Source organism: Strix uralensis, chromosome 5 (assembly GCF_047716275.1).
Source record: "Strix uralensis isolate ZFMK-TIS-50842 chromosome 5, bStrUra1, whole genome shotgun sequence".
Taxonomy (NCBI): domain Eukaryota; kingdom Metazoa; phylum Chordata; class Aves; order Strigiformes; family Strigidae; genus Strix; species Strix uralensis.
Window position 1 is genome coordinate 53,745,630 of NC_133976.1, and position 27,210 is coordinate 53,772,839.

At 36.3% G+C, this 27,210-nt stretch overlaps 1 protein-coding gene across 2 annotated transcripts in view; it reads right to left on the reverse strand.

Annotated features, from left to right (window-relative positions):
* ANKS1B (ankyrin repeat and sterile alpha motif domain containing 1B) overlaps positions 1-27,210 on the reverse strand; it is a 446,786-nt gene that overhangs the window by 207,227 nt on the left and 212,349 nt on the right. For both annotated transcript variants that reach the window (XM_074870829.1, XM_074870833.1), the window contains exons 13-14: positions 17,975-18,558; positions 15,997-16,069 (exon numbers count right to left, since the gene is read on the reverse strand). In XM_074870829.1, coding sequence (XP_074726930.1) covers positions 15,997-16,069; positions 17,975-18,558 — 657 coding nt within the window. The remainder of the gene's footprint in view (positions 1-15,996; positions 16,070-17,974; positions 18,559-27,210) is intronic.

Sequence of the window (27,210 nt, forward strand, 5' to 3'; positions counted from 1 at the left end):
GACAGTTCATCTCCTGGATGGACCCCTCATACATACATAGTGGCTTTTTTCCAGCCCTGCCTCCTGCACAGATTATGTACCCATGTTACATCTTCTTTTGCTCCTGGCTGGGATCCCTCAACGGACACTGGCCCTGAGTCATCTCTCAGGGGCCTGTCTAGTGTGGTCAATGGAGCATGTTACCAGCACCTGGCTCTGCGCACTGGGTGCAGACCCCATGGGACTGCGCACCGTGAGGGCACAGCTCACTGCCATTAGGGAACAACAGGCACTCTCTGTTCCCTGACAGAAAGTCAGATTCTCAATAGGAACTTGCTTTATTACATAAAAACTATAACCACCTTCTGTAATATTTATTCCCTGCTAACACAGGCTCTGCAACACCAAAAGAAAACTGCGGCATCTTTCAATGAATAATAAAGACGTTACTTGAGTGGGTGGCATGCTGGCACAGCTCTGGCAACTCACTGGACGGTTTGCATATGGATGAGGTTATATAAACCCTGTTCATCCTGTCTGTGAGCTCCCTCATGCCGACTGCTTGACTCTCATTCTCCCACCTCTGGAGTAGGAACTCTGAACTGGCCTCCCCTACCCACAGACGGAGCCTAGGATCCTATTTGAGGAATCTGTTGATGCATACAGACAGTGCAAACAGCTCTCATGGTATTGTACTTAGTCCCGCATGGCTTTTTGCTTTAGAAATTGGAATGATAGAAATACAATTTTCCAGACAAGTTTAATAAACTGTACTCCAGGCATCACCCCTTTCATTGTTTCTTTGTCAAGGCTAATGGATCTCAGCAAGAGCTCAAGTGGTCCTACAGGTACAGGTTAGCTGAAAATGTAATCGTCAAACTGGTTTTGCTAATGTTTTATAACATGTTAATGATTATTTCCTATACTACAAACAAGATCAAAACTAGAGCTGGTTTAATAAACAAAACCAACACCTACAGTTATTCTTGTAAATTCTGGTCTACAGCTGTTGAGCTACATTCCTTGCTATTCGCTGTTTGAAAACTTTAATGAACATGGATTTTTGCTTGCATAAATTTGAGAAGAATGGCTGGTCTCTATATGAATGCCATATTCATATGCAAATAGGGGGATCTGCGTACTGACAAGACAATTTATTCTTTGGAATTATGCTCTGTAAAATATTTCAAATTGCCTACCAGAAAACAGAAGTAGCAATAAGTAACTGAGATGGTCCATCACATGCCATAAATAGAAAAGCAGTGAAATTGCAGAGTTCATAAAAAATGTTTATCTAAATTCATGCATGAAGTCATAAATAATAAATATACTTTAGAAATAGATACCACAACATTTCACAACTTTACACTAAATGCTATTATTAGCATTTAATGATAATTCATATTAGCAATCAATAATTTAACTTCAGTCGTCTCAAATTTGTAATAATGCAATAATTAAAAATAAAGAGCTAAAGGCAGCAGTGGATAAAAGTAGAAAAACAGTTTTGGGAACTTCCTTGTATCATGGGTTATGAAGTAGGGGTGGTAAGTAGTAAATAGCAAATAATTTTTGAAGGATTTGAAGGCATTCAAATATCTTCCTAAATATAAGGCAATGAAACAAGAAAATACTGATTCTCATGTTATTATCATGAACTCAGGTTAACAGTCTGGGTTAGAAAGCAAATGAATACACTTTAGTTATATATTCTAAATTACTTCATTTTCTGTAGGTGGAACTAAAACTAGAAACAATTCTGTGTGCTGTAAATTCTATAATAAGCCAATGATTTTTAACTAGCATATGATGTTCTTGCAATTACTAGAAATGTGAGCTTCCAAGGATTCATACCTATTTAAATATAAAGACTACTAGATTAAGAAGGAAACATGAGTGAATCAACTGAACTTTCAAAAAACCATTATTAATTCAGTTTCAGTAGACTCAAATCTCTATATAATATAGGGAAGATAAACTTCTTCATAGTCTCACTGACCACCACATCTCTAACATATTTGTAAGAGTAATACTCATATAATGTTATACAAACGACCACCAAAGATATTGAACAAAGTTTTAGAGATTTGCCCTTAGTAATCACTTTATGGTTTTCATAGTCTATCTTAGAAGTCAGGAATATTCTGTTCTCTTTAAAGTATTTCCTGGCCACAGGTTGTGAAAGCCTAATTTTTCATCAGATACTTTTAAATCCACTGAAGTGCTAATTCCTATTCTGCATACATTTTTAACCTGGTACTGAACTTGATTCTACTTTAAGAATAAATGCTGTTCAATTTAGTGACATCAACTGAATTAAGTATTAACATACATGGGTATAAATGATTACAACATTGCAAGGTTCCGATTAAACTGCAAAGAAAAGCTAAACCTAAGCAAGTGAATTCCAAAACTCTCAAGTAGTCTGATCATTCTTTTCATGTCATTTAACATGGCTTGAAATAAATATTTCTTAACCTCTGGAATTACAGTAGGATAATTATGAGAGCATTATAGACATTAGGGCACCGTTAGCTTGTTGCTTTGTAGGCACACCAACAAACACTCTGGCATTAACTTTGTGAAACCCAGCCAAACTGTCCTTGTGGAGATGACAGATTATTAGTACACCCCCTGGACTGTTGTGGTTCAGTGGAGAAACAGGCAAGACCTCAGTCCTACAGGAAATAACTTTGAAAAATATTTTAATCAATTTTTTTCAAGTTCTGAAGTCTGCAATCTACCTTTGCTGATCCTTTTATCTCCTATCTAGATGGGCATAGCTCAGCAATATTGAATCCCATGGTGCAAAAAGATACAGTATGTACATCTCAGTGACTTCAGGGATAGGTCTGACAGAGGAGAGAATTGACCAGGAAGAGTAGATTGCAGCATTAACATTATCATCCTCAGAAATGTTTTCAAATCCACTTAAGAGTTAGGGACCCATTTACTACCAATAGAATCCAGGAGGTAATGTGAGTAATATTATTTTTAAGCAACTTTCATAACCAATTAATTTGAGTTCTGACTGGTTTTGTTTGTGTCAGTGCAATTTTGTAAGGCTAGGCCATAGGCAAGTATATCCAAACTTTTAAAGTGAGAATAACTTTTATTCACTTAATTTTATTTTCTGTACAGTAATGTATACAGTTCTTAGCACTGTCCCCAAACATGATTAAACATCATATCACTTCACTCTCCATTTTACTACTAGTTGTCAATATTTCTGAGCTTCACACCCTTAGAAGTCAATGAAAATCTGATTTTCTGAGTTTTGCATTCTGTGTATTCATACCATTCTGTACTCTGTCTCAAAACAAGTATGGGTGTACATGAATATGGTATAGGTCTAGCTCATGCCATGTGTACTTATTAACATGCATGTCTTCTTTATAATTCAATATCTCTCACTCCTAAATGGAAATTATATAATGTGAGAATATTTTAAAAATACTGAAACAAGGCTCTAAGAACCATGGTAAGTACACTATTTGAATTTTCATAGATTTGAGTAGTATATTCAAACTGCACATAAATTGTTCATGTCTGTGGTCATATAGACTTCTTTTCTAACCATATTTAACAGCAGAATGTAAGGATCAGATATTAGGTTAATAACAAAATGAAAGAATAGATGGTAGGTGTTCAGTATGCATCACTCTGAGATTAAGTCTTTCTACAAAACAAAAAAAAAGTATCTTTAGGTCTGACAAACATTTTACTATATGCTTTCCAAGGAAGAATAAATATTTTGTATCGATTCCATGAGAAAAAACCTACAGTAAGTACAGTTTGATTACTTACAAGACTGCCAAGGTTCAAACTTTTTCCAAAGGAGAAAAATATCAGTGCTGTAATGGGGTCTGAATATTCTACACCATTTCAATAAAACATTACATCTGATGTAGGAAAAACACCACTGAAAAGTCAGTATATTAAGTCAGTCAAAATTACATGTTAATCCTCCAATTAAAAGAGTTTGTAGAAGATTCCTTTGCTCAAGCATTCCTATTGCAGAGTATCTAAATTTAGCATGACAAATCTGATGGTCACAAGTAGACTACAAACAAAATTGCCAAGAATTAGGCTATACATTTACTCACTGATGAATGTCAATATTTATGATATTATAGTTCCATTTTCTTAAGTTTCTCTGTTTGCTGTCAATCTTCTCTATTCCTTCTAGAAGACATATCCCAGAAATCATTTATTCAAGTCTATGAATATAATGATTGAATTACTTTGCAAACAGTTTTGGAAAAATAAGCATAACTTTGAACACAAAAAGTATGGACAGAGATAAAAGGTATATGTCGATAGGCACTTACAGAGAGAGTGGAAATGTAAAAAGAAAATGCATCAGAGACTACATGGGTAAATATGGTCTGATGATTTACATTTTTACTATATTTTCAGTTTAGCCTGTGTATTCATTTGTAGCAGGTTGTTTCAAAACCAGCTCTGATTAACTGATGTATGAAGAGCATATAGCTGAATATCCCATTTATGACACTATGGGGTAAAACTGACAATATAATAGGAACACATGAATAACAGAAAATAAAATAAATGCTTGCAGATTTTTGCATTCAACTCCCATTGCGTTTATTATAAAACATAGCTGAAAGCTCTAAAATTATCCTGCAGTTTGCCCAGTCTTCTCTAAGGTTTGTTTTGGGATTCAATGGATCATTAAAACAGATGCATCTTTATCTCTTGTTTAGGCTTTTACAATGTAGAAGTCGACAAAACATTAATCCAATTATTTATGATTTCTTCTGTAGAATTTATATGATCTTTGTATAAGTTCAGTGGCATGCAATGCATTACGACTATCATGTTCTTAGTAAATAAATGACCAAAATATTTCTTCTGCATATTTTACAGCTATATAGCTTCTGTTCTCTAGTATTTTATAATATAGTTGATAACACACACACATTACCATTCAAATAATTCAAAATGCAGAGATTTGTAAAAGAAATATGAAGATTGGTATGAATAATGCATGAATAGAAATGCATGTGTGAAAGCACCAGAAGACACAATGCTACAAAGGGTTAAAGGTGCGGTCTGTATCGATAACCAAAGACACAGCTGACAGTGCTAAAACACTAAGGAATGTATTTCTTTCAAGACAAGAAGGAGTGTGCTCGGATAAAACAACAGCATAGATGATTTATCAGCAGAAGACCCTATACTCCATAGGACAGCAACAACATTACAGTACATTGCATGTGATATTCATCTTCCTGTTATTCCAAAAGGAAAACAGACTCTAGCCCTAAAATATCCAAGATAAGGAAGCAAAAACAATGAGCAGCACCACCGAAATAAACAAAAACTTGGATCAAATGGACCATATCATAGCAGCTGTTGACTCCTAAAGATCTATCCAAAAACCAGTTTGCAATTGCTAATAAAAAAGAACCCAAGAGATGCAATGAGAATGCAAGTCAGACTTCCATGTCACACGCAAGTGACCATAGACAGGCAACTTGGACACACATGCATGCACACCTTGGTGCTTTTGGGTATCGAGTGTGAGAGTGAGTGACATTTGTAAGAGAACATGATTGACTGTAAACAGTTTTGCCTGAAACAAGAATCACCTTCGCCTTCCATAACATCTCGTATTGACTTTAGCTGCATGAGTTCCCCTCAGCAGTTCTGCCATTGCGACTTAAAATTCCACATTCACTTTGCAGTTTTTAATAAGACAGAAGGAAGTGCAGAATCAAACCCAAATGTGCGGCTCTGTTCCCTACAGTGTAGTCCTATAATTGATGGTAAAAATTTCACAGACTTGTAGTTTAAAAATTTCAAACTGCATACACATTTCCTATTGAAGAGGCATCAAACAGCACTGGGAGCAGAGACCAGCTGCTGGAGCTGTCTCCTCTCATCATGTCCCTCTTCTATTAGCTACAGAGTCAGGTTCCCTCTGCCTTTTCTTCTTTTTCCTCTTTATGATGTTACAGATATTTCGCTTTTTTTGCACAGCGTATCAGATTCAATGGGAAGGTGGGAGTTGGGAGGGAAGTGATGTTATCCTTATTTTACAGCCTGGTTGGTGTGGTTGGCTATTGCAAAGTTAGAGTTGTGGGTTCAAAACTGTAAGCTTAAGAGGTCTCCACTTTGAGAGAGGGTGCATGGCTCATTTTATTAAAATCTATGAATCAAATCCACTTTAGCAAAGTGCTCAGTTTAAGTACACAGAGATTTAAAAAGGGGAAGTAACTGCTGCAAAACAGACACTAAATTACAATTAAAGTATATACTTTCAAGTATATAACTTACCACTGTGAAAACTTCCTTATGCCAACATGCCTACACATATCTAATTAAAATTCTGCCTTAATTAAGTACTTATATTTTCTCCGTTTTCTGCCCTTGGAGGAGGGAGGATATTAACAGCTTTGGAGGAAGACCACTTTGCCAAAACTGCAACCATATGGCAGCAAGCAGAAAAGGGCCAGCCTAACAAGGCTTCATTTGCTAAAAGAAAGTTTGATTTATTCTGAGTGATATTTTAGCTTTTATAGGCAGAACCATACCAGGGAAGATGAAGGCTTCATGTCTGAGTAGCAGCAGTGGAGCAGATGGAAGAAAGAAAGGAAACTGAGCATGTAGCTTCTGGCAGTCAGAGGTCTACTCAATTTTGATTACATGTTCCAACTGTACAGGGCACAATGTGAACTCTTACTCCTCTCATTCAGCTTTTCTGGCTGTGGCCTCACCTGATTCCATCTTTCCCTGGTCTGCTGAGGTCATGTCTGCTTTACTTTTCCAACCTTTGTGCTCAAAATCATGTCTCTCACAAATCTGAAGACTAAATTTCTTGCAATATTTTCCACACTACGAAGAAGTAGTCATTGGTAACAATAGCCTTGGTCATATCAGTAGAGAGGGCAAAATAAACACAGAAAATAACTTTTGTATGATGACTGCCTACAACTTTCATTCCAATATGAAAGATCAGAGAAAGTATCCTACAAAATGTACTCTAATACAGTGCTCAATGACATACTGTCAATCCCTGTCATTAAACATGTAATACATGACAGAGAAACATGCATATGTAGTGGGTGCATCCAGAAGCAATAAAGTCTTGCTTGTGGAAAAACTTGATGGAACCTGTAGTTGTAGGGTTTATTCTGAATACAGCACAACCCACTGCAGCTCTGCTACTTTCAAATGAGCTACGGCTCATGTGGAGTCAACTCAGGCATAGGTGTCAGTGTTCCAGCCCTTCTGGTTCAAAGTACCTCTAGAAAAGCCAACTCATGGGTCTCTCTGAAGTTGTAGACATAATACATACCGCTAAAGTAATTATTTTAGAAGTTTTGCTAGCTCCTTTGAAAGCAATTTTTTTTTTTAATATGGTATAATTCTGTTGCATACACCTCTTCCAGTAACAAGCAGAATTACTCTTTGAAAGGCACTCAGGTAGCTTCAGTGAGTAAAGTTTGGAGCCTTGATATTGATATTTAGACATAGGTGCTGAATGTGATGCTAGGATTATTTCCGAGCACAGGGAAAGGTACTTTTCTCACAAATGGGCAATGAATAAACTTTGTAAAACCAAACTTGCTAAATGTAATAAGAAATTTTCTTATTTCAGCTGTAAGGAAAAGGCTTGCCAGTATATTACGTTTCAAGCCAAAATTGTAGATCAAGAAACTGAAGGTAATTCAGTAAACTGTACCCTGTATGCCTCTAGGTGAAACAATGAGGGCACTTAAGGATAAGTATGTGCTCAGCTGACCAAAGAAATCTTGACTACAGTGCACTTGTATGCACACAGCAACTGGACAGTGCATTTATGGATAGCATCCAAAAATGGATTAATGATTAGCAGAATTATAAAATTGTAAGTCACCCTCCATGTGCTAGAACATATTTGACAGAAGTGGTTCTCTCAAAAGCCCAGCACAGTTTTAACTGACTCTAGGTTATTTTGATATGGAATGACCTTCAACAATTATTTTCCTTGTCATTATTTTAATTGCTCTGAATAGAAACAATTCTTGCTTCAATCATGAGGATGACATGATATCCATTTAAAAAAAAAATATCCGAAGTAGATTAGTTCTTGATTATTCCCTTTTAAATGACTTGCAGATGTAAGCAAACTCTGAATCACACACCTCTGAACAGATACTGGGCTCCAAGTAACACAGAAATACTGCTATGCACGCCTTGAAAGACTTTTTTATGTAGGAAAAATTGTGTATAATTTAGTAAAGTAAATACAAAATTGAAGTGTTTCTTCTTTAAACTTTACTTTGTAGACAGGTTCCATCTAAATAATTTTATCGTAGTAGTCACAGAATCATTACAAAATAGACTCAAAGCGACTTAAAACACTGACCAAATCCATTCAACTGACAAGCCAAGGTCAGTTATACCCCAACTATTTTTTTTTTAAGTTCTGGCAAATACCCAGAAGTCTTTAACATGCTGCTGAATGTAACAGAAGTTACATCTCCCTAATAATCAATTTTGATACTTCACTATATTGCCTTTATAATTTTGTCCCGGGGAGAAGACGGGGAGATTAATTTCAGCTAGTTTTAGACAGCTACATCTGAGGAGGTCCTCTACATTCTCTTTATAGACACTTCCAGTGCCATTTGCCATGCTTCAGACGTTTAGATATACCAAAGAAGTGCCTGCTTATCTAACTCAGTATTAGTGGCTCAGACGTACTCGATGCAGTCTACACTGCAGAAGTTTGAATTCAGACATTAAGAATAAGATTGATCTGTCTGACCTACCATTATATTCATCAAGCCCATGTTTCCTTAATTTGCTTACAAGAAAAACATGAGATAATGTCAAAACCTTAAGTGAAGTCCAAATACTGGGCATCTATTGCTCTTTCCTTACCTACAAAATCTGATGTCCTCTCCTAGCAGGGAATTAGATTGCTTTCATGGGTTTGCTCTTGCCATATACATGTTGTCTCTTATTTCTTTGCTATTTTCTAGCTACTTTAAGTAGTTTATCTGTTCAGTGACTTTTCTAGGAATTGAAAATAATTCCCCACATTCTCCTTCCTTTCCCCTTTTAAGCATAAGTTCCACATAATTCTTTTTCAGTCTGTTGGTACCTCATCCATCTTCTGAGAATTCTCACAGAAACCCACTAACAGATCTATGTTTTCCAGAGTTATGTAACACAAAATGAAGTTAATTAAATCAGTTTTAAGATACCTAACCTATATAATCTGTTATTTCCTTATCTACAATTGAGGTACTAGCCCTAGGATTAGCTGTGCATGTCATATGCTCACTGATAACCCTTTCAGTAAATGTGTGATAAAAAGTCATTGTACATTTTTGCCTTCTTTGCACCCACTATGAGCAGCTTTTCCTTTCCTGCAGCACCTCTCTTAGCTGCCAAAGATTTATTTGTTCTTCTTCTCCCTATTAATGTACTAATATAAATATGTCATGTTAAATCTTCACTTCTCTTGCTAGTTTCACCTCACTGAGTGCTTTGGCACTTCTGACTTGTCCCTACATGCATGTATTATTCTACCATGTTTAGTAAACACAGAAATTTTCCTCATTATGTCTAAGGTGAAAGATGACAATTTAGCCAAGATGGTCTTTTACACTTATTTTTCTTCACATTGGTGAAGCTTGTACTATGGTCTTTACTAGTGTTCTGTTGAGGAACCCACAGATTTCTCTTTAACTTGCACCCTAGAGATTTTTTAAAATAAATTCTCTGAATTTATTGACATCTACCTGCTTGAGATTTTTTTTTTCCTGGACAGTCTGTCAATATAATTTCCTTCCCAACAAGTTCTGTGGTAACTAAAATCTCCCATTACTATCAAGTCCCATGGCTTTGGATACATACCAAGAACAACCACGTTCTTTTCTGCCTTCCTGGATACCAACAGATATTTAACAGCTCTAACTAATCTTATTTTTGAGATCTCAAAGCAACCATTATATTATTGAAATACAAGCCAACATTTCCTCTCTTCTTCCCTTCTTGCTAAAGAAGTTATATCCTCTACATGATTTGACTACTAGTGTAATATATATGATAAATTCTCTACAATGCCGATTTTGTCATAATCTTCAGCTAATCCTTGTCAATTCCTCATTAATTCTTCTGTTAATTCTTCTCTCTTTCTCTTTCTTCTACCATTAGCATACAAACAGCTAAGATATCTGGCAAACTGACCCATGACTCTTTGTCTAGTCACTTCTTTAATCCTGTTTTAAATAATCCTATCTTTCTCAGGGGTTAGAGCTATGTCCATGCATTATTTAAAATGAAGATTTTTGTCATTGCCACATAGTTCTTAATTTAAAGTTCTCTTATCTCAGGATAGAAGCCATGTAGTTATATTTAGGGTATATCTGATGCTTGACTTGGACATGAGAGGAGAGACAATAATATCTCTTGAATCTTCAACCTCTATATCGTCACAGAGCCTTATAAGCACTTTTGATTTGCTTAGGATCATTCTTGGCAGTATCATTAATATTCTTTATTGTATGCTAGTGATCAGTAGAATCCTTTGCAACTTTGCATATTTGGACTCTTGTGAAGAAGCACACCAGCTGTAATGTAAGTGTCAGATGGTGCAGATGTTTCCACATCACCTTGAGTAGAAGGTCACTAGCCAGCACCATCTTTTATTTCCTTTTGGTAATAGAGGTTTTGTACTCCTTGAGCTAGTGGGGTTTTTTGTATATTATAATTGAGATTAATTCTTACTTGCTCCCTGGTCAGCACTCCTGCTTTTGATTTCAGTGATAAGCTATTCAGATGTTGAATGCTACATGCCCTCAGAGGATATCGGAAGCCATCTTCCTCTCTTTAGTTTCAAGTTTACTCTTCCTGTATTGTTACCAAACTGAAAGCTCTGCTTTAATTTTTTTGTTTCTGAATGCATGCTGTGGATGAAGTTCTCATGACCATACTCAGCAGTTTTGATTCTCTCCTTTCACTGCTCCTCTTAATTACTTCTTAAGAGATTCCCCTGGAGATCGAAAAGAAGTCTTTCCAGATTCCACCAGTAGGAAAATATAGGCCACAGTTCCTGTAAATCCATTCAAGGATTTCATCACAAGATGTCATCATTGTCTAATTTTAAATATAGCTACTGAACTATCAGTGTATGACTTATTCCATAGTTTTCACTGGGAATGAGATACTATGTAGTATTAAAATTTCTTCATGCCTGGTAGATTAAGAATATTTGTGCTTGAATTGAATATATTTTTATTTTTACTAACAGTTCATAAAAACAGTGGAGTATAACATGAAGTACGGGACTAAGTAAATACTAAACCGAAGGATTCCATATCAAGCTACATTTGTTCTTCAGTATTATCAGAAATCTTACTGTTTGCTAAAAAGATATTAGACAAGAAAAGTGAAGTTTCCTGAATATAGTCCTCAATAATCTAGATGCTTCCAGTTCAACACTATAAGAAATCTCTTTGACTTATACACTCTGAGGAATGAATACATTATTTTTAATCTCTACTGGATAATCTTTTTACACATACATTCAAGCAAAACTAAAAAACCTCAACCTTATATGTAAATTAATTATTTCAAAATTATATTACTTGATACCATACTACTTAATTTTTATTCCTAAACATAGGCCAGATCTTTACATTTGGCTGTGTAATGCTTAGCACAGAGCCAGGAAGAAGAGAGAAGGTGAACAAGAAGTTCTGAGATGGAATTTAGGTCCTCAGTACTACAACACCTGGGCAGATAAAATCCTAAATAAAACACATAGGGGTCCAGACAATGCAAGCATCTGTAAGGAATTAGACAAGGGCTACATGAGGCACCTCTGAGGAACACTGAGGCACCCGAGATGCTTCTTTCCAATAAACTATAGGAGTTTAAATAGAAGAAGAACACAAAGAAAAGGTGCTGATTTGCTGCAGAAAACTTCAAAGCAACCCCTTCATTGGGGCCAAAGACCTAGGTTAGGTTGTACTATCAGTAAGAAAAACCTGTGTATTGCCTTGCAGTACAAATACCACTTAACAAGAGGTAATTAACACAAGCTAAAATTGAAAGTAAAATCTGTTGTTAAATATATAAATATCACTGTAGTAAGGCTCCACTTGAGTAGTTACTCCAGTTGGCTAACCGTGAGAAATAAAGACTCCTTATTTTCTGCTAGATAGCCCTATTATTTTGTTAATAAAAAAAATAAGAAAATACTTGAAGTACAACATGTTTCATATGAGGCATTTAATGCATTTGATATTATAATAGTTCCCTTTGCTTTGCTGCCTAAATTGTGTTTGACTGGAAAAGGCATAAAGGAGTGAAAAGTGGAAGACATACATGTGAAGCTGAATATAGCCAGCTCTAGAGCAGAAAGAAATGTCTTTATTGTAGTCTGCATGTACAGCAAAATTGATTAAATTTAAAGAAAAGTAGTTGTATTTTGATTAATAGTACAGAGCTTGATTTCTTCATTAAGAGCAAAATCAGATTATCATTCTAAACTGGCTAAAAACCATTAAGGAGTTGACAGGAAAGAAAAAATGTTGGTTTGCCAGAAACTGCACACTGAATAGAAAAAAAGTTGGGACTCAAAGTTCCCTCTGGGAAAAGAAGTGAAGAAAAGAGTAGATCTCCTGCCAACTGAAAGAGCTCAAGAACCAAATGCCACATTTCAATGCCAAGAAAAATAATGCATGCAGTAGAAGCCACAAAATGGCTGGTGACAAGAGTTGTGAGATATTTTCTGATCTTAAAAGAAGAAAAACTAGAAAAAGAAAAGCAGTGGTCAGTCATAGGAAGGGACAGAATAGTATTTACACATCACTAAGTTATGCAAATTTGCATATGCATACTGTTGCTTTTGTCTCCATTTCATAGCTCTTACTTGCTGTGCAACTTCTTAATCAATGCCTGATTTTGCATTTGGTGCCTGTGTACTACTGTGGTGGTTTGACCTTGTCTGGATGGCAGGTGCCCAGCAAAGCTGCTCTGTCACTCCCCTTCTCAACTGGACAGGGGAGAGAAAATATAATGGAAGGCTCATGGGTCGAGATAAGGACAGGGAGATCACCCACCGATTACCATCACGGGCAAAACAGACTCAACTTGGGGAAATTAGTTTAATTTATTACCAATTAAAACAGAGTAGGATAATGAGAAATAAAACAAAATCTTAAAACACCTTCTCCCCACCCCTCCCTTCTTTCTGGGCTCAACTTTACTCCCGATTTCTTTACTTCCTCCCTGCCAGTGGTGCAGGGGGATGGGGAATGAGGGCTATGGTCAGTTCGTCACCTGTTCTCTCTACCGCTCCTTCCTCCTCGGAGGAAGGACTCCTCACACTCTTCCCCTGCTCCAGCGTGGGGTCCCTACCACGGGAGACAGTCCTTGACAAAATTCTTCAATGTGAGTCCTTCCCACAGGCTACAGTTCTTCATGAAATGCTCCAACGTGGGTCCTTTCCACACGGTGCAGTCTTTCAGGAACAGACTGCTCCAGTGTAGGTCCCCTGAGGGGCCACAAGTCCTGCCAGCAAATCTCCAGTGTGGGCTCGTCTCTCCATGAGTCCAAAGGTCCTGCCAGGAGGCTACTCCAGCATGGGCTTCCCGTGGGGTCTTCGGCGTGGGGTCCTCCACAGGCTGCAGTGGATATCTGCTCCACCATTAACCTCCATGGGCTGCAGGGGAATATCTGCTCTGGTGCCTGAGGCATCTCCTCCCCTTCCTTCACTGACCTTGGTGTCTGCACAGTTGTTTCTCACATATTCTCACTCCTCTCTTCAGCTGCAGTTGCGCAGGTTTTTTTTCCCCCTTTTTAAATATGCTATCACAGAGGCACTACCACCGTTGCTGATGGGCTCAGCCTTGGCCAGCAGCAGGTCTGTCCTGAAGCCAGCTAGTGTTGGCTCTATCGGACACAGAGAAAGCTTCTAGCATCTTCTCACAGAAGCCACCCCTGTACCCCCTCTACCAAAACCTTGCCATGCAAACCCAATACATCCCACTCCTTGCCTCTGTGAATCACATGTTTAAGAATTATCATTAAAATCCACATTCATCACACAATCTTCACAAACTTCACTTATATCAACAAAAAAAATTCCCCACGCCAAAATCAAAATATCATCACAACACCGAACAGAAGTGGACAATTTACACACAATCCACCCCTCGTCCCTTCACCACAATTACAAGAATTGAAATTTCCCACGATCATTCTGCTCTCTAACATTGTTCAGTCCATGCTTTGCCCATTACCTCTCCCAATTACTACCCTTATCTCAAATTCCTGGAGCCCCACGCTGGGCACCAAAAAGGAGTGTGGTAGGTTGACCTTGGCTGGATGCCAGGTGCCAACCAAGCCACTCTATCATTCCCCTCCTCAGCAGGACAGTGGGGAGAGAAAAAAAGATAGAAAAAAACCCTTGTGGGTCAAGATAAAGACAGTTTAATAAAGCAAAAACAAAGGTTGCATGCAGAAACAAAGGAAAACAGAAGTTTTAGTCTCTATTTCCCATCAGCAGGTGACGTCCAGCCACCTCCTGAGAAGCAGGACTTCAGTACATGTAGAGGTTGCTCCAGAAGACAAGCATCATAATAGCAAATGCTGCCCCTGCCCCTTTCTCTTAGCTTTTATTGCTGAGCATGACATGGAATATCCCTTTGGTCAGTTTGGGTCAGCTGTCCTGGCTATGTCCCCTCTCAAGATCTTGCCCACCCCCGGTCTACTGGTGAGGGAGAAACATTGGAGAGACAGCCTTGGTGCCCTGGAAGCTCTGCTCAGCAGTAGCAACACCTTTCTAGCTACCAACAGAGCACAGCACTATGAGGACTGCTACAGGGAAAATTAACTCTATTTCAGCCAGACCCAATACAACTACCATGATAAAAATAATAAGCAGCAAATCCTGAATTACTTATAATATCTGCAGAAATTATTAACTATCTCCTAACCTAGAGTTTCTCTATGAATAATTCTTGCTTTCAACACTGCAAGTTTCAGAAACTAAAAATAGCCTGCCAGGACAACATGCCTAGCACTTTTCATGATATTGCCCCTTACTCTTTTAGAAAAAAATAATCTGAATCTGCTTGTTTTATCTGCAATTATAATGGTATTCAAATCAGTTAATTTCTCTTTTTTCTAGATTCCCTTCTCACTGTCCAGCTACTGTTAAAATACTTGTGTCAACTCTGTTTAATTGGTAAGACACAGTTTTGTCCTGTACAGATGTAATGGTCCATGAAATGGACAGTTGTTAAAATGCTTTTTAAAAAAATGTTAAGTGATAAGGTACATAGTCTCCTGCCCGATACATAAACCCAAGTAATCGCATGCAATTGCTAGCAGGGATGTACCTGTATAGGTGAGTTAACATAGCTTTGCCTCAAGACCAAATTATTCAGACATACAACTCAGTTTTCCTTCCATGTCTTATGAAGAAGACATAGTGAAATACTTTCAAAATTCTTATTAACTCAGCTGTACAGGTTTATGCTAACACACCAACAGGCTAGTCATGACTTAGAGTTCTTAGAATTCACCATGGTAGGGGAGGTTTGCAAATTTTCCTGTCATTACTAACACCAGTCACTGGCTGTCAGCCACATTTTCAGCCCTGTGCCAAATATCTGCTCAAAGTAGCATTAGATAATGCAATGCTTTAAAAAGTGTCAGCAACTATTGGATATACCCAGGGTCCCATCATTCCAAACAAAAACTCAGCTGGAAAAGATTGGAAAATATTCCCCCAGTAGAAAGGCTTCAGTATGAAGACACTAATGGAATATTTTTTCTGATAAGATTTCAAAACAACAGTAAGGACTCCAATATGCTATTTAAAGTAACAGCTCCAGGATACTGGGCCTAATGCATCTCTAACAGTAAACAACATTGATTCTGTTCATGATTTCAACACAGTGGGTTACTTAGCAATATCTTATCCACAGTTTCCCTATAGACATTTAAGTCAAAATTAAACAATAATTAGTTATTTTTCCTTACTTGTAGTGTGATCATTCATCTCCCCCAGTCCAGTATTAATACCAGCATCTATTGAACTCATGATTTTATCAATCTACAAAAGAGAGAACAGTGAAAACAATTGATGGGCCCCATCTTTGTTATTTTATTTTAGTTTTTCATGCATAAATTTAAGGCATTATTACTCTTGTTAGGAAAAAAAAAACCAATTAAGATTGCCAAATGCAAAAATCAAAGGTAGACAATTAATTTCTTCACTTCGATTTTTATTTTCCAACATTTGTACGCTAGCCAAATCTAAAGCATGAGACTAGAGTTTCTTTTTCTACAGTACAGTTCCTTTCATAATGATGTCTCTGGTCATCTAGGTATAACCACTAGAGGTCTATTTAAGTGGTAATATTAATACAGAAGAATACTGTTTCATGTGTTATCAAGTACTAAAGCAATTGTTCAATTAAGATTTCCAGAGAATTTCCTAGCTCCTATTTCCTCATCTGCCCCAAGGCCACTGAACAGGTATGAAACATAGCTATGTCCCCACATACCACACAATTGTTTGTGAAACAGCACTACATTGATCCCAAAACTCATTTGCACATTTCTAAATTACATTGAATTTACTATGTCAAAACTATTATACCTATTTTATTTTCCATAAGAACAGAACAAAACAAAAAGTGAATCAAAAGGCTGGTGTTGTCTAAGAAGGCAGACACAGAGAACCAGGTTTTACTGAGCTTAATATTAGGACTATTAGGAAAACTGACTCCTTTTTAAAAACTGGTGACAGGAGAAAGTCTGGGAATTATGTTAGAATCTGCAAATTTATAATAACTTTTTTTTTAAATAAACTACATTTTTCTTACTCTTAAGAACAATCAAACCTTGATGTCCCCCTAAAAAGGCAAACATGGACCTGACTCAAATCAGGAGTTCATAACAATATATCCAAGTTATTAAGATCAAAACATGATCCTGAATACCTTTCCACTAAGAAAGTATCTCCTTTACAACAAAAACTACCTTCAGATGCCCTATCAAACCAGACATTTAAATGAGCTGGAAACCTTTTTCTAGAAAAATAACCAATCACACAAACAAGCTCTGAGTTCCTTCTGAAATAAAATAGCACTCTGGAGGTATATACATTTCCCCATAGCAGTCATTTTAGAGAAATGTTTGCTTCTCTGTAATAGTAGTAAAGATCTAAACATTTCCCACTCTTAATTTACCTCAGTAAGATGGGAATTTTTGCATCTATGAAGAATTATTTACATTCTTGAAATTTAGCAAATGAGAAAAAAAAATTTAAAAAGGGGTCTAAGAATTATTTTAAATCTAGTTCTAAATCTAAAATAAAATCTCGTGTATGAGCAAACATGTGTACTACAAACTCAGTGTGGACATTTCTTTTAATAGTCCCGAATTCATTGTAGCTATAAGTGTATTCCCACTTCACACAAGAGTCAGGTATATGTCAAGCATTCTGTACACAGGCTACATACCAGTTAGAGGATATGTTATATAGCAAGGGTTTGCAGAATGCATATCAACCTAAAAATCTTAGTCCCTCTATTCCTGACATTTTCTCTTGTGTCTTGCTGGCAGACATTGCCATGGTGGGAAATAATTGGTAAATATATAAATATTAGACATAACTACAAAGAATTTTACCAATTTTATTAGTGTCAGTGGTGAGGGCTGTAGTAGAAAATAATTTCAATATCACAAAAAATTGTAGAATTACTTCTGGTTAACTTCATTCACTATGGAAACAATAGACTTCACTAAGTGTGCAGCATTTTGTACAGAAATGCATTGCATTTTGTGCCAGCTGTCAAGCTACCATGCATTAACTACCATGCATTACATTATGAAATACTCTCTGAGGATCTGCAGTGTGGAAGATTCACTTTTTATTTCACCTCTGAAACTGAAAACAATAAAAGCATTTTCACCACATATTTGCTTGTACTTAAAAATGAACAAAACTTACTTCCTCCCATTCTGATGTGAAGGAAGGTGTTCTCTCTGAATTCCCTTTGGAGCACTGCTGGTTTGGTGTGGGTTCACTCCAGTTGCTTCTTGCTTTTTTGTCATTTGGTGGATGGGTGATAAGATTAGAATCAGATTTTGAAACATTTTTGCACAAATGCATTTCAAGCAAAGTCTTTGGTAAAGATCGTATTCTGCCAAGTGTGCATGCTCGCTCCACAAATCCCCCAGTGGTAATAACCCATTGTTCACTTATCCTTGTTGACGTGCCAACCAATGTATGATTTTCTACTGGTTTTGTTTTAGTATGAAATATGGTTCTGTTTATAACTGGTGGCTTTTTTTTCTTAACAGGAGGATCAGTGTTGCTTTCTTTCCGTAGCTGTATCTGCTGCACTGTGCTCTTGCTCAAAATGCTTTTCTCTAGTGGACCACTGCACTGGTTTGCTTTGCTGTAGAGCTGGAGTGGATTATCAGGTGGGTCACACGCAGGTGATGATCCATGAAGTAAACCTGCAAACTGTTCAGCGGGGTGTCCTTCAGGAAGCTCACTTTCAGTGGATGTTTCTCCCTGGCAAAGACGCTCTGAAATGAGAAAGTACCTTGTAAAAAAACACGGTGATAAAATACTGCAAACAACAAAGACCTTACTCTCAGCAAAATGACTTTTGTATGCAGCTTGGTTATTTCTTACGTACAGAAACAAAAAATACTTGTGACATGAATAGATTTATTAGCTCCTTAAAAAAGAGTTGTCTTCTTAAACTTGACTATTTTATCCTGACTAGTTGAAAACCAGCCAAAACCACTCAGTGCTACACATAAATTCCAGGAAAAAACAAATCTATAAAATAAAACAGGTCAATGCTATTTCATCAACTTGATGGTGTCTCTTTTAATTTGTTATTGAGTTGAAATGTGTACAAATTACACAGTTTAGTATGATGAATTAGCTAGTTCGTTTGTAGGTAGTAAAACACACGAAGAACCAGTATTGTCAGGAGTATTGTTGGTAATTTTTCTTTTTATAGTCATTATAATAATAGTCATTATAATATAACACTATGATGTCTTTTTACTGACAGTCTCTAAAGAATAGATCTGAGTGTTGTTTTTATTTCTGAGAACTTTTGAGAATAGATTCAGAGTAATAGTAACCGTTGAAAAAAATAGGAAATCAAGTCTTTTTGAAACAAGTTTTATATACAATTTAGCACACACCCAAAAAAGGGAACTAAGAAAAATTCACTTCTTGGCACAGTTCAGAGTGTATTATTAAAAATTCATAGCTCTTTTTATGCCTGATGCTGTAAGGACTAGGAGAAAAAAAAAAAAGAGACCTTTTTCTACCTGTGCTGCCTCATTTAAAGTGTTGGTGTGGATAACATCGCTCTATCCACATGGCATTAAGTTAGCATATTCTACTCAGAATAACTGTGCCCCCACTAACAGTTGCATCTCTATAACTACTTCATTAAATATAACTATATTCATCTCATTCTTGCTAGAAGTTGTATGTTCATACGTAGACTCTATCTAGCTACCAGAAGGAATGAAACATAGCATCATCATAATTTGCAAAGAAATGGAGCAGTTTCCTCCTATTTGCTAAAATATCTGTTTGTAAAAAAACCCCACAGAACTCAAAATATCACTTGTAAAAGGAGGCATTTGATTATATGAATAATAGAAGAAAGATTTTTGGTGTGTACTTCAAAATACCATCAGCTCTTTTACTAGTCAGCAGCTTAAAAATGTAAAATTACATGTTTTTCTTATTTGTTAAAGTATCATGATAAAATTCTAATCAAGATTACGAGTGCAACCTAAGAAAATCTAGTTTTCATCTTTGAGAAACAACTGACTAGAATATACACGGAAGACATTTTGCAACTAAAAAGATGTGGGGTGTTATGGTGAAAGGTTAAATGTGGAACATGATAGAGCTTAAGAAATCAATAATGCCAGAAAAGTTGTTTTGGGGGAAAAAAGCAGAGGAAAAAGGGGACAGGGACATTCTCACTTTCTTTGATTTCTGAAAGTTGCTGAATTAATTGTACATCTGCAATTTTGAAGGTGAGCTTAAAATGAAAAATAAATTATGTAAATAATGATTGACTTTGGTGTTTTTCCCTTACGTGAAAAACTCAGTAGCTGAGATTCCACTCCAGATTAAGATGTCTCATTTTACATATCTACATGGGTAAGAGGTATGTAAGCTCCCACCATAGTCAGAGATCAGATTGATAAAGTCAGTGCATACTAGAGAATGATGCCACTCACTGTGTGTTGTGGCTGGTCAGCTGAATCACTCTCTGTACTCTGTTGACTGTATTGACTAGACTGCCAATGACTACAATGGGAGACAGCATCCAGATACCTACATTTAGATCCCTTAATCATGAACTGAACTCTATTCTGCTGTTCCAGAGATGTGTCTTACAGCTGTCTATTGAACTCATTTAAGAGACAAATGTTTTTTGTCAGGACAAAGTAAGAAAGAAGAATAAATCATGTAAAATAAAAGCTTAGAGACACTTGGATTGCAAGGATTTGACTAATATCCACATTATGTTCTCTAATATTTTTGCTACATCTATACTACTAAATGAAACTGGTCATCAACTATTAGGATCTCAAAGAATTATTAGGCTCATCTTCTTTCAGCTAAACTCTCCTCCTCAAGACAGAGCTGGCCAATCCAAACAATTCCTGGGAATGGTCTCTGGCCTCAGCTAAAACTTGTGTTATGTCTGGGTACTGTCTGGGTCAGCACTATTCAGTATTGGCTAAACCTTGCCAAAACCCACACAACAGTTTAACAGTACAGACTGCCAAGCACCGATGTTGTCTCATGCCCTGATTTTGTTCAGTTTACTACTGTAAACAAAAGATGTTGCTTCTGAGAACTCCCATGCCTCTGTGGTCAGTAAATATATGTAATGACCACTAGGAAGTGTGTGCATGTCGTGTCTAACTTTCTAGCAGTGGTGCAGTGACAGCATGCCAAAACATTACTTTTGACTATTTTGTTAGTTCAAGTGGCAGCAGTTTGTAATGTACCCAAAAACTCTAGGTATATTGTATGAACCTTTTCAGCTTGATCTTTCAGTACAGTTATCATATTGTGCATATGTAAGTATATATTTCTAGTAGGTATAAATTTCATCTTTAAAATACCCACACAAACACTTTCAGGAAGCCAGGAAAGATGAAACTGAACGTTGCCTGTCAAACTTTAGTCTTCTTATGTGCTAGCATCACTGTATTTCACTTTTTATATCATCACCTACTATTTTTTTAAAAAAACCCTGCCTGTTTCATTTAGTGTTCAGAATGAAGTTTGCCCCATGAAAGAGCAGCTCTTCAACATTTATATTCTTCTTGTTCAAAAAGAGCAGTCCTATTACCTATTTGCTGCACAGCATTCAAATTCTACTTTGAATATCAAGTTATTCAGTAGCTCCTCAGATTTTTTTACGATGCCCATTATCTAAGGGGTTCACAAATATTAATTCATGTATCTTTACAAGGTGAGGCTGTAACATGATAACATCCTAATTTGATAAATGGGAGATAAGGCACAAGGAGGTAATGCTGAAGATGTCCACAAATTTTGGGCATCCAATTTGAAATTCTTTAAGATTTGCTTTCTTTAACATTGTATAACAGAATATTTTCAAAGCACAGTTGCTATTGACTTCTGTACTTCTAGAAGTCAGACCCCTAATATCTCAAATTCAGCATTCAAAAAACCAAGGAATGCTGTTAATTACTACTTGGATAAAGTTTGGTCTGTCTTGATCAGCATAACAAAAGCTCTGGCAGAGACAGAGTGATGTCAGTGCAGTGTTCAGCTACCTCAGCTGTCAGTTCTTTCCTTTTGTACCATCGGCTTTCACTAAGAGCTTTGTTAACATGATAAAGAAAACAAACATCTCATAGCTATGCTTTCTTTACCTCATGATTTTGAGCAATGCAAATCACATCTATATTGGGCAATGAAAAGGATGGACTGTCAGGAATAAAAATGTATGTGGTCACGATAAAGGTTAAGAAGCAAGCAGCATTGCAGGCCACACTGTAAGCTTCGAACAGGTTAACTAGAGAGGTGGCATCTCCATCCTTGGAGGTTTTCAAGACCTGGCTAGGAAAAGTCACAGAACCATTGAGGTTGGAAAAGACCCTTGGGATCATCGAGTCCAACCATCAGCCCTACTCTACAAAGTTCTCCCCTACACCATATCCCCCAACATCTCATCTAAACGACCCTTAAACACATCCAGGGATGGTGACTCCACCACCTCCCTGGGCAGCCTATTCCACTGTCTGACCACTCTTTCTGTGAAAAATTTTTTCCTAATGTCCAGTCTAAACCTCCCCTCATGTCTGATCTGATGATGACAGTTCTGCCCCAAACAGGAGGATGGACTAGATGAGCTCCAGACATCCCTTTCAACCAACTCTTTAATGATCCAATTATAATTCTTAATCTTTTGACTTTTGAATTGATACCTGTTAAGGCTAATGCTCTTTTAATACAGATTTGTATTATTATTTTAGTTTCCTAATGCAGTTAATGCTTAATACTTTTATGTTCAGAGAATAATGAGAGTACAGGGTATAGTAGCCTACCACTCACTGTATTGCTCTAAAGAAATCATAGAAGGAAAAAAAATAATCCATGCAATAGATAGCAATAGATAGTCCTAAAATAATTTGCCAGAGTATGCTTTTCTTTCTTATTCCAAGACATTATATGTTGACCTAAGACCTGAAGCATGAGATACTAAATAACCTCTTCAAACTGCACCATATCTAAAACTGCAAGTACATGTCTTCATTGCTCATGTGAACGTCCAAGACCTCAGTCTCAAGAACTTAAAGTATGAAAAACTTTAAACTGGATAATATAATACTTCTGTATCCTTGCTAATACAGGCAACTTTACTTAAAAAGAAAATCCTTCCTTAGCTTTTAATAATTACCCATATCTGAGATTGGTATCTTCTTATTGTTGCATATTTCTGCCATAAATTTTAAGACAACTGATACTGAAATCAATATTTCTTCTGAGGCTTAATAGTGATGTACAAAATGTGGTATTTTATGTATTACTTTCTGTTTGGTTTTAAACATATCAAAATTATTCTTGTTCTGTTGAAAACTGCTGTACATTGAAAAAATCCTTTCATTAAGTTGTCTATACTGATGATCAATGTCCTGTGTGGTTAGAATTTTAAATCTACTGATATATCTGAGAAATTCAGACTCTCCATTCCTATTGTGTTCTATCCCCTAACTTTATCATATGCTTTTGAACCCTTTCATTAGATGCTTTATTTTTATTTGTTTCAATCAAGTTAACTGGCACTAAGAAATGATATGATATGCAATTACATTGCATAGGTCTATACTCCAGGAACAGTAAGTTAATGATACCAGTTTTGCTTTCTCATTGGCTTTTGAGTAAGTCTTCTGAGAATGGACTTTAAGAAAGAGTGTGAGGACACCAGGGAGAGAGAATAGGTAGAGACGTTCAAGCTCTTGGATTGAATCCAAATGGAGAGAACTTTTCTGCTTATGATAAATTATTTGTTTTTCTTTTTGCAAAATTTTTGTTATCTTAAAAAAAAAAAAAAGCCAGAAGAAAGCAATCTTGCTTCCTCACCAGACACTGCTTTTCTTACCACCTTATCTTTTTACTTGAAAATAGTATCCTAACTACCAAAACATAAATAGATGTCATTTCTACAGATCTTTAGTGTTATTACAAGTGTACGTGTAGCTTACCCATCTGAGTGGATTACTTCTGAAAATCACTGTGATACTGCTATTTCTGTTGCATGAAAAATATTTACATTTGGAATTACAAATAAATTCAGTTCTGCTGTAATCTCAAAGCCACAGATACATATTGCTATTATCACCAGTTTGTATACAACCAAACTGGCATTTAGGCAGCAGATTGCAATTCAATCAACTATTTATTTACACACTGGTGCACCCCAGCACAGTCGCTTGTGGTACATATATAGAACTCTGTGGAATACTATTTCTCACTTTCAGTATTTGAGAGTTATAATTTACAGATGCTTCATCAAACTCACATATCTATTTTCTGAATCTGACTCTAAGACTGCAGAGCACATTGAGAAAACCAGGAGCATACTAAGTATTGTGAATTTGGCATTCATGTAAAGTTGGAAATCAGCTTATTCACATTTGTATCTCAAGAGATTCCATGTTCAAAACTAAAGTACATTCAGGAGAATAATAGTTGTTAATAATAGTAATGAAAAGAGCTGTAATACATAAATTATAATGACAGAGTTACATCTTCAACAGGCATTGCTGTTGCCATGGCACAAGTTTCTAATGTAAAATAAAAATCCACTAGAAATTTGTTCTATAGCTATGGTAACAACTGTATTGTGACACCTGCACTATTAATCTGTTCAAGTTCTGTTTTCATTTGATCCAGAAAGATGTTTTCAGCAGCACACGCTACATGTGGAATATCTACTCAAAAATGTATTCTCAACTCCGTTTTTCACACACTCAGTTGATTGATAAAACTAACAGTCACAGCTGAGTAATATTTGGAGAGTACCCTCTCACAGAAGGATGGTAAGCAAAGTCATCTTATTTGCATGATAAAGATTGCTTTGGACACACTAGAATACTTTCAGTGGTAATGAGAATTGTTGTATTGCCAAATTGATATCATAAAATGGGATTATCAGAAAGAAAAGGTGTAAGACAGAAAACGCATAGTATTTAAAAACTGAACTATCAGTATTCAGCAAGGCATTATTTCACATGGCAAACAACATGGTGTTCTGACCAAGCTCCAGCTCTCTGATGGCAGTATGTTGGCTGCAGATATTTTTGATGAGGCAGTGCAATGTTTTCTCACTCTAGTAAATGTTACACCAAGGTACTATGGACCTGTGTGGGAGATATAACAACACTATTACTAAGCAACTAATGAAGAATGCGGGCTTCTACTGTCACCAGTAACAACACAGAAAAGGAGCAACAGTGTCCAGCCAGATTGCTGTTTCTCCTTCTGCTTCCTCCAGACGGTGGCTTGCAAGGTTGGTGTCAGCAGTCTCCAGGCGCTGTGCCCAGGTTCCAACATTAGCAGCTTCTCAAAGCTGTACAGTCCCTTAGAAATCATGGTAAAAGTCTCTGTAGATTACGTGTTTGCTCTTACTAGCTTCATAACTGCCAATTCAATCCCTTAACATCTCAGTCTGCACTTGACTGTGTACTTAAGGATTTTACTGCCTCACTACCACTACCTTCTTGGTAGTTTCACTGACCACATTTTACTCATCTGTTTCACAGTGACCCATGAGGAACTGCAAAAGATGAGAAAGATTTTGGGAGAAAGATAATGCCATATGGAGTTTTTTGAACATTGCTTGCCAGCCTCTAATGAAGAAAAAAGCTTTCAGTGAAGGAAGGATATCAATTGGTAATTACTGCTAATTCTAACCATATTATAATATCCAAATATAGTTCTTACCCAAAATTCCAGCAATAGCAGTGTAATCTGGTGCAAATAGAGTTAATTTTAACTCTTATAGAGATGTATTGACTCTTCTGTACGTATTTGGAAATTTGTTTTAATACTTGTAGATTGTATCCTGTATTTGAGGGGGACATAAATGTAATTTTTACACAAATCATATAAAGGGTTAATCTTTAACTGCAAAATTCAACCTAGACAAAAATATAGAGCTGCAGCTGCCACCTCCATAATGCCGTTTCCATGAGAATTTCTTTCTATGACTATATAAGGCATAGTTCCTAGATGTCTTAATGACAGACAGCCTCTCATGAACCATCACATTTTAAAGCACAAGAATCTACCTTATACCTGCTCATTAAAGTAAGAATCCTTCAGAAAACTAATATGTTAACATATTTATGGACTAAAAATTTTAGGCAGATAAAATAATGTTCAACATCTCCCAGATGAAACACCGGACTAATTCAACACCCGTGTTCAAGCTAAAATTCTACTAGAATATTTCAACTCTACCATGCAGCAAAAAGGAAAAAACCCCAGTATTTCTTTGTAACACCCAAGCAATCTTTCATAAGAAATTCTGAGAAATGAATGGAAATGGATGCAAAATGTAATTTCACAGATCACATATAATTGCATTGAGAAATTCTGTGGTAATCTCTTCTTGCAGGAGAAAGATAGCAGTTGAGTGGGCTGTGGCTGTGCTCAAAAAGTACATGTTAATTTGACAATGTAACACAGCAGGGAAGAGTAATAGAAGAAAATCTGATGACACAATAACCAAAATCAGTGCAAAGCAATATGAATGTGACAGATGAGATCTTGAAACCATATCCTTTTGTTGAAGACTCTAATGAAACCTCGTTAATTGTTCCACTCCTTATATTTCACACATCAAATGCAAAGCAGGAATGACAAAGTCCTCCACCAACTGGAAACAAAACTTACTAACTGTCAAGGCAAAAGAGACTGGAAAAATAACAGATGATTTTTAGAATGCTGTTTCTAAAAGATGTTGCTTAACAATTTCAACTTTTGTTTTTGGAAGGAAGGATTTGCCTAAGTAACAATTTAGTTTCCTCAAGCATGACACAAAAGCAGAAAGTATAGAAAATATATGTTCTGGCATTTGCACTGATCATACATTTCTGTCTTTCCTAACCTTAGTAAAGAATATATTTCTGATCTGAGTAGTATTTTAAGATATTTAAGATGTGATACAAAATAGTTTGCCTCTCCTCACCTCATTCCAGACACAAGCTCATCTATGCCCTGTTTCATTTTATAATTATGTTTCAAAGCCAGAAAGAACAGAGTCAGTGCTTTCATAGGAAATAATGTAAAAAAAAGGCCCCCCACCTCAAATGGCCTCATTTAATTTTTGCAAAATTTCTCATTAGGTAGTAGAAACAAAGCTGGAAGGACAGAAAGTGTATAGATATTAAAAATGTCTAGAAAGTACCTCTGGCTGTAGAATTACAGTCCAGTTCTAGATGTAGATACATACAGTCATGGAAGATTATATCCAGAACTGCAAAGTTTTTCAACTTTATGTGGAACTTTTACTGAAATTTTATATAATTACTTACATGTAACTGTTCTGAAACTAATTACTAAAAATCTTGCAACTCACTACATCTTTTTGTTATAAATATCATATGGGGAAAATGAAGGAATAAAAAATAGATTCTCTATAT